Source organism: Alligator sinensis, unplaced genomic scaffold (assembly GCF_000455745.1).
Source record: "Alligator sinensis unplaced genomic scaffold, ASM45574v1 scaffold904_1, whole genome shotgun sequence".
NCBI classification, from domain to species: domain Eukaryota; kingdom Metazoa; phylum Chordata; order Crocodylia; family Alligatoridae; genus Alligator; species Alligator sinensis.
This window is the reverse complement of record NW_005842587.1, coordinates 703,223-712,433: the sequence shown is the minus strand read 5'-3', so window position 1 is coordinate 712,433 and position 9,211 is coordinate 703,223. Positions and strand designations below refer to the sequence as shown.

At 33.0% G+C, this 9,211-nt stretch overlaps 1 protein-coding gene across 1 annotated transcript in view; it reads right to left on the bottom strand.

The window, feature by feature from the left end:
* Window positions 1-224: 224 nt before the first annotated feature.
* Window positions 225-9,211, bottom strand: part of QKI (QKI, KH domain containing RNA binding) — a 261,229-nt gene continuing 252,242 nt past the window's right edge. The window contains exons 6-9 of the mRNA XM_025214536.1: window positions 8,730-8,817; window positions 6,573-6,869; window positions 3,791-3,865; window positions 225-309 (exon numbers count right to left, since the gene is read on the bottom strand). Coding sequence (XP_025070321.1) covers window positions 233-309; window positions 3,791-3,865; window positions 6,573-6,869; window positions 8,730-8,817 — 537 coding nt within the window. The 3' untranslated portion in view covers window positions 225-232. The remainder of the gene's footprint in view (window positions 310-3,790; window positions 3,866-6,572; window positions 6,870-8,729; window positions 8,818-9,211) is intronic.

The following is a 9,211-nucleotide window of genomic DNA, read 5'->3' as shown; positions in this document are numbered from 1 at the left end:
CCTGCTTTATAATTTTATATTTTAAAAGAAGCCACCTGTAAATACTATTTTCTTTTGCAAAAAACCCACAAAAACAAAACAAAAACAAAACAAAACAAAATTACAGTAAAACATAAAAAAGTTCTCAAGTGGAAAGTTATCATTCCCAGTGTTCTTGAGCTGTTCCTTCTTTAATCATTCTCTCTCACATTCTCCTTCACCAAACTTGGTCCACTTAACAGTAGTATGTTTTTTAAGACTCATTCAACAGCTTAATTATATTTAATAAATTCTGAGGTTTGATAGAGTTTTGTACTGTTGCCATTCTGACTAAGGCAGAGGAGATGAAAGTGAGAAAGGTATTCAGTGCAAAGTCAGATTTGTGCCATTCCATACAAATGAAATCCAGTAGGTGTAATGTTCACAGATAGCATAATTTAATGACCTATAATCATGGGTTGATTTATCTTCACATAATAAAAACAGTTTCTATGGCCTATCATTTAGGGCAGAGTTTATAAACAATAAAAAATTACTACTGTAACTTAAATGAGACCACATGTTCCCTGAATTTCTCCAAAATTCTAAGTGGGATTTTGTTTAAATTAAAACTGCTGTTGCAAAAATAAGCAAAAAGTAAAAAATAAATATTTAATGTGGCACAATCTCACCACTTTACAGGTATACTAGAAACAGAATCTTAAAGCATTTTTGATATTGCTTACAATTTTGATTAAATGGTATTAAATTTTATGTATAAATTATGTGACAGTTGGTTTTGATAAAACATTCAGATAAATTCTCAGCATTAACATTTCTTATGGAGTTTATAATCCAAGCAAGCTACCTTTTAAAATTCCAGTACACCTGTGATACATCCTCTGCCAAGTCTCTGGCCTTCTACAGTACACACAGGTTTATCAACTGTGCAACACCATTTATAGTTTATTACAATTAAAATCAGTCAGTCTCTGTTATACGAATCGAATTCAGTTTTGTATTATTTATATAGCGGGGGTCTTATTCTTGGTTAAAATGAACTACCTGTCAACCCTTTGATTCTAAATGTTTAGTTATAAGAGTAAAACATTTACACATTTGGGGACCCTTGCCTTAAATGCAGTGCTTTTAACTAAAAATATACAACGAATAAAAACCTACCTAAACAGTGAATACAGTAGTACTATAAAATAATTTGAGAACTGGTTTAAAATGTTTTTTTTGTTTGTTTGAAACTTTAGACCCAATGAATGCACAACTTAGTTAAATTTAAATACTTAAAATGTTTCCACATTTGAAAATAGTATTTTCGGTTTGCTGACATTGACACAGTTGCTATACATGGCAGGTGTTTATCAATTTCCAATATTTTAATTTTAAAATTATGCCAATTTTAAAGAATCATCTCATAAAGTTTGTGGAATGCCAAAAGACATTCTTTTCAAAACATTTCCTGTAACAAATCTACAAAAAGAATGTGCACTGATAATCTATTTAAAAAAAGAGTCTTAAAATTATTGTTGTGCAGTCTACTGCTTTTATATAAATTGCTAATGATATTTTTAGAGCTTTATTTCACCAGAAATAATCAGCAGGGTTTTCATGTAAAAAAATTATGTAGGGCACAGAATGTGCAGCTGATTCACTGGAAGAAGAGCTCAGTGTATATCTATTCAATTTAAAAATATACACTGAACTTTCAAGATCTCTAGGAGATGGACACTTTACCATCAAAAGTTGGCTTTAAGTCAGCAGACAAGTGAGGTGTGGCCTATATTTATCTTCAGTTCAATTATTTTTGAGCAGTAACCACTACCAAAACGTATAATCATTTTTCAAGAGTTAAAAAGATTCGTAAGATTTGCAAACACTACATTAGTCTATTCAAATGAAGTACCTGATTTATTTATATATATGTGTGTGTGTGTGTGTGTATGTATATATATACACACACACACACACACACACACAAAATAAAATAAAATAAAATAAAATAAAATAAAATAAAATAAAATAAAATAAAATAAAATAAAATAAAATAAAATAAAATAAAATAAAATGTGGTACTATAACAATATGGACATCAGTTGCTCCAGGAAAACATCTCACAAAAGTATATGCTTTTTGTCCTGCTAAAGCCCATCAAATGTGGGTTCTGGAAGTCATGTGCAGGAAGAGATTCTAGGAACAATGGGCCTGTATTTTTAAAGGTACTTAAACATCTAACCCCATTGATTTAATTGGGAGTTGGGTATCTAAACACTTCTAAATATCTGGACAAACATCCCCATTACTGAGAATGTCCTGCTGTCTACTGAAGAAATGTTCAATACAACAATGACAAGACTCCAACTAGTGTGATGGAATTCAAGGGAAGACTTACTGGTTACTATAGTGTCTGTATATTACTCCACTCCTTTTATAAAGCATGAGATCCATAAGAGAGAGAGAGAGAGAGAGAGAGAGAGAGATACTATGTAAAGTGTGATAAGGATCTTGGGAAGCTCCTCTCAGGAACTGACATGTGTGTGTCCCCTTTAATGAATGAGAGGAAGAAAGGAGGTGAAGCCTAGGCTAAGATTTGTGCTAAGGCGGCACACCCATGACCTGAATTTGGCTTTAAGTATACCATCTCATAGAATCCTGTGAAATCAATATTGTGCTAAGAATAGGTCCTTCGAATAATAATACTTAGAACACCATAGACGCTTTGCATCTTCAAAGCACTGTACAAACATTAATCCTCACAACACCCCTGTGAGGTAGGGAAGTATTATTATCCTTATTTTACAGATGCGGAAACACACACAAGAAAAGTTAAATAACTTGCCAAAATTCACACAGCAAGTCAAGTGGCAGAATTTGGGAGCTCTTGGGTTCAACCCATACTGCTTCCTAGCCAAACAAACTACCCAATGTCAATAAACCGAAAGTATCATTTTTCTCAAAAAAGATTAAATAAATTCATTAAAGGATCCAAAAGCATACATATGTGGTAAATTACATTTGATGAACAGGAGAAAAATGAAGATTTAATTTCCATGCATTGGTTAGTCCAGAGAGATGTCCAAACACTGGATGTCATCTCGCGAACAGGACTTCAAAAGTTGCTTCTCCTTCAGACAATGTATTTTAGCAGCAAATAAACTGATACCAAGAAATCCATTTCAGCAAAAAAAACCCTAAAAGAACTGGCTTTACAAATTCAACCAACTTTTGAAGTATTATCTTCACAGTCCTTACTTTGCTGAATTAAATTAGATATTTGAGAACATGCATCTTCTTTAGTTGTACAGTACAGTGGCTCAAACAGTTTATTAGAAAAAAGGAATCTAAATCTTCAGATTTCTCCAGACACAGACAGGAGGCATTTATTTCTTTACTTCTTTCTCATTAAGCACCCATCCATTCATTTTATTTTGCAACACCAATCTGATATTTCCACACCAATTAAAAGAGCAAGTTTGGAGGGAAAACAAATTAACTAATAAAGCACTAAACTTAATGCTTCCTGATGAAGCTGAATCTTATTTATAACCTTCTTATAATTGGAATCAGTTATAGCATTTCATATTAAATATATCACAAAGTTTTGTTTTTTTAATAGGTGGGAAAGCTAAAGTAGTTTAACAAAATGTCTTTAAAATTGCAAGCATTCCCAGAGCTATAACATTGTCACTATTTAGATTTTTGAGAAAAAACATCAATGAATAGGTCAAAATATGGTATTTGGTTAACCAGCTGTGGTGTTGCAAATTTCATGTACACTCACAGAATTTCTTATAGACAAGAACTGCAGAACTAAACTAACCTCGGTCTGCGGTCACAATCCTTTGGTAAGGATGGACACGCATATCGTGCCTTCGAACTTTAGTAGCCACCGCACCTAGTTAAATTGCAATTACCAAGACAAAAGTTAGAAAACATTCAAAGAAAAACATTAACAGCAGGTTTATCAAAATGGGTTTACATGATCATTTACTACAAAAATTCATTAAGAAAGCAACAAGTTAAGGCACAGTAGTTTCAAATTTTAACCTTTTTATGAAGTTTATCTGTGCAGATTAATATTGCATTTAATTCAAACATCCTGGCCTTAACCTGTTTAATCCATTCATTTACAATCCCCAAAATTACAGTATTTCATGAAATCTATTAGACCCAAGCACATTTAGGCTTTACTAGTCACATATTCACTGAAGTGCCTTTCTTGCAGCAGGACTACTTTAAATAATGCCATTTTTAATACTGACAATTTTTTGCTACCCTTAAGACCACTTCCAGTTTCTAACATAAAAAGTTTTAAAGCAATTCTTCAAGCCTACAGATTGTGTTTTAAACTTTAAGTCAATAAGTATGAACTGCAATGAATTAGGTGATTAGTAAAGCAAACAGTATAGAACACTTAGCAGTCAGTATACTACTATACACTCATAAATTACAGTTACTTTGTAATAATAGAGACTAAACCAAATTAATAGCACTAATTATTTTATATCTATGTGCAAAAAAAGTGCAAGTAAGTCACTGACTGCTAGGCTAAGCTTTTTTCAAGGCTGCTGAAACTAAGCATTTGTTAAATTCAGATCTGATGAGAGTTCAGTTAAGACCATTCTTGAATTCTTAGCCTTTCGTTGGGAAAGCCATACCTAAAGATAAAAGGAAGGGAATTAAAGATTAGTTGCTAAGATTTTACTCTAATAACAATATTCCCATTATTGCCACCACACACATCTCTTTGTCATTTTTGAAGGTATCTAAAGTTAATCATAAAATAAACCTAAGCAAGTGTATTATTTGTGTGTGTGCATAACTCAAGTTATTTTTACTTCCACCAACAATCTAAAGTTCTTTGAATTTAATTTCTCTAATGAAAAGGCATATATTATGATCAATAACTCCATATTAAGTAGGTTGTTTTTAATAGTAATAAAGGTGAAAAATGAAGAAGCCTTATAAGGCACTGAGCCGTAGTGTATGCTATTTTGTGCCTTAAATATCTAATAGTAATAGATTCAAAAGCCATTTTTGTGCAATTCTCTTCCTATACCTTCCTCTCTCCCACCCCTCCAAACATTGTGCCTGAAATTAATAAAATTTTTCTGCATCATATTAAACGATTACTATAAAATAAAGCATTGTTTGTTTTTATTATTATTTGCTACCAAGTTGGGCACAAACCTGCCACTGAACAGCAGTGGGTGCCTACAAAGGTATTGATTCTGAATACTGAAATTTTACTTTGACAGATGATGTAGGTACGAGCAGAGAAGACTTGTGGATGGAAAAAGGGCATCCATGGTTTGCAGGAGAGATTATAAATAAAAATAAAAATACAGAAAAGATAAAATATTACAGGGCATCAAATATTTTGGCTATTTAAGATAATAGACAATAGCTATATCTTGGTCATGAGCAAATCTGTTATATAATTTTGACTTTGTTAGAACGAGTCATCATTTAAAGTTATAGATCAAGATATTTCCTTTCTATAATACAAAAAGAAAAATGTAAAGGTGCACACACACAGATAACACATGAAATATACAGTCTTCACTTAATTGTGCATTGGATTTTTGTGTTTCTTTCAACAAGGTATTGACTCTGAATCTTAGTGTCCAATGTTCATTGGAGACTTTTAGAATTTGTGTAAATCAATAACTGCTGCTGAACAAACTTTAAAGATCAAAGGCCTATAAATCAACAGTGTCATGCAGCATCAAGGTCACATACAATTCAGAAAAAGAACTAGAGAAAAAAAAGATTATTCAAATTTTGGAGTGAAGAGTAGGGAATGGGAGTTTGTTTCATATTGACAGATTAACTGCATACTAACTGCTGCTGTACTGTAGCCTTCTTCCAGCAAGTTAACAGACGAAAATATTAGGAACAACTGACATTTCAGTCCGTTCTATAAAAAAATAACCATCAGTAATATTTCCATCTAACTGCATCATTCTTTTGGTTCTGACTTGTAGTTCTCTATACATTTATTGAAACTATTGTTTTCTGTTTAAAAGACTGATTCATCTGTTGCTGAACCTGTAGGAATTTATTAGGTCTGTACCATACCTGAAACAATACCTTTGATGTTCTCCAATATTTATTTGCCTGATACCACAAAAGCTTGTGCAAGATTAAAAAAAAGAACCTTTTACAGTATTAATGGAACTGAATTTAACAGTTAAGATAGCTGGGGCAACACACATATTTATGTTAACTATAAATCTCAATTTCTATTTGTTTTTACCTCGTCTAAAATGTCATTGGCTAGTGCTACAAAAAATAACCTTTTCAAATTATTTTTTTTACCATAAAATTTACAAGCATTCCAAAATAAGTATTGATTTTACAATAAATTGATTTAGCAATCCAACTAATGCTAGGACAATTAAAAAGTTTTGCTTAGTCTATCTATTTTTTCCAGAGCAATTTATAATGTACTTGAAATAAAACCAAAATATGGTCAGAAGTCTCTCCTTAAAAACAATGTTTTAATGACTCCCACTTCTCATATGACCATGATAAAAGATGGATATGAATAGTGGTCTGAAAAAAAATTATAATTCAGTGAAACATCTCCATAGACTTACCTAATACACCACTAGGTTCAATAGGATACTCAAGAATCGATGTAGCTGGTGCCAGTGTGTAGGGATACTCATATGGTGTGTAAATTAAGCCAGCTTCAGGTCCTGGAGGAACTATTGCAGCAGTTGGGTGAGGAGTTCCGTTTGGCATGACAGCGGTCTGTATTTGTCTGATCAAAGGCATTATGGTAGGGCCAGCTGGCGTAGGAGTACGCAGGGCAGCTGGTGGGAGAACAGGCGCAGGCCCAGTAATAATCCGTGGAGCCTGGGCTGTCGCTGCAAGAGAAAAGGCAAGGGCTGCTACAGTAAGCAAAGAAATGTAGAAGAAAGTATGGAGAAAGCAGTACAAAACGTGGAAAGAATGAGAAAAAAGGGGAAAAGTAGGAAAGAAGAAAAATAAAAGGAAATCATTAGTACATGCGCTGATCACACAGTGCCAAAGCACACCATTCAAATGCAAACAGCTTTCCATTTTCCAGTGTGATTAAGTATGAACATGCAAAATAAAAAAGCCATTGTAAAACAGTGAAGTAGATTTCTCAAACAGGTTACATAGCACAAAAGCTCTTTTAAGAACACGCTTCTTCACCTGTGCTTTCAAGACTGCATGAGACTGAGATGCATGCAGGAGATACAAGGAGAATGAACACTGCTGTAAATCACATATGAAGTCTAAAATGTAGTGCAACTATAGGAGTCCACAGATACTCAGTTATGCAGAGCTATCATCTGAGATGAAAGTTTCATAATACTTTTATATATTTTAAAATTCTGTTTAAAATATATAAAAATTCAATTTCCAGGAGCAGTGGGGTTAAGGGCAACCTAGAAATTGTACATCTTCCTCTTACAGCTTTGTGATGAAAATTCAAACCAACAGGTGATTTCCTTCATTCTTAAGAACAAAAACATTTGTCTTGCTTTCTTTTTACATTATACCTTATGAATGACACTATGGTTTTACTTAGTTAAGAAAAAGGGTATTTTATAAAGAGGCACTAGCCTATTTTAAGTAAATGCCATACTAAAAAGCCAGTGTAGAAAAATCCAGTACCATCTTTGTGTGTGGTAGGGTCATAATTATTTCAGTGCCTGCATGCACCTAAACCCAGCTTAGTTTAGTCTGCATCAACAAAGACTATAATTTTCTGATACTATGTGAGCTAAACCTAAAGCAGAAAGAAAGTGCACATATCCATTTTTTAATTTTTTCTCTTCATGTCACTTTTAGTACCTTTAAATGAGGTCTGATAAAACTGCTACACCTAACTGCATTTAAGAGCAAATCTCTACTGTTTTTGTTTTACACATACCCACTGTTCACTGTAAATTGAAATGATACACATGTAGAAGATATTTTTTGCAAATATCAATAGATCTTTAGTGAAAAGGTTGACTTAACTTGTACATACATTTGACATCTGTATCAGCTGTAGTAAAGATTTATTTCGAAATTATTTCAAATTTTTCATTTTTATTAGCAAGGTTTAGCTTAAAAACTGGAGAAAAGAGTTTATAACAGATAGTAGGCATATAAAATATTCTGATTACTAAGTGCACATCATCCAGCATCAAGAGTAAAACTGTGCATACATGCGGCATGCTCACACCAACCTACATGGAAGAACAGCTACAAAAACGCTCATTACATCACTGATCTCTGTGAACTCGTATGTAAAATCAGTTGATGAATCATTGGGAAAATGTATCATGGGGGAACATGCAAGGAGGATGACAGGAAGGAATATAATATAGAAAATTTTATTCACATAATTGTGAACATTTGTAATAGTCTCATATTTATTACTAATATTATAAAATAAAAAGGAGTCTATTTTTAACACACATAATAAGGCCTAAAAACAAAAGTAAAAGGAATATCATGGCTTCCCTGTATTGCAAAATATGGAAAAAATGCTTTAAGGGCTGAACTCTGATTAAAATTAAAAATAGTTCAACCCAAACACCCTGACAGAAAAAAATGGTGCCAGAATGTCTTGGATTTACAACAGTACTAACAACTGTAATGCTAGTTCTACACTTACACTGTCTTCCAGTCTCCAAAACATTTCCTACTGTGCAATCACCAAAAGAAGGACTCGGAAACAAAGCTTAAGGAGACTGTTCTCACACTGGCCCCCAGAATCCTGTAATGCTTACGTGATTTGATGTTGGCGTCTCTGTAGGTGCCATTCAGAATTGCAAGTTCCATCAGCTGCATCTTTTTAAGGCTGTCTTCTCCCTCTGCCTGAATAAAAAGCAGAAAAGAAAGTTACACCAATATTTTATCATCAACCAAACTGGTGCAAATGATTTGAAAGGAATATTCTCCATGTTCCTTCAAGTTTTACCAGATGCAAACATTTCTTTGTATCGGCCATAAACACTACAGGAACATTAACTTCTTTAAATCTTGTGAGATACAAATTGTAAGACAGCTAGCAACCATTATAGTACTGGAAGATCAACATACGAAGGAAAATGAAAGAAAAATAAGTTAAAATAATTTTAAATTGGTAGGCAACATGTTTTAAATAACTAAGATTCATTTGAATGTGGTATACTCTATCACAGGGGTTTTCAACCATTTTTAGTAAGCGTACCACCGGCAGTCGGATGTTTTTAGTAAGTGTACCCCTGAC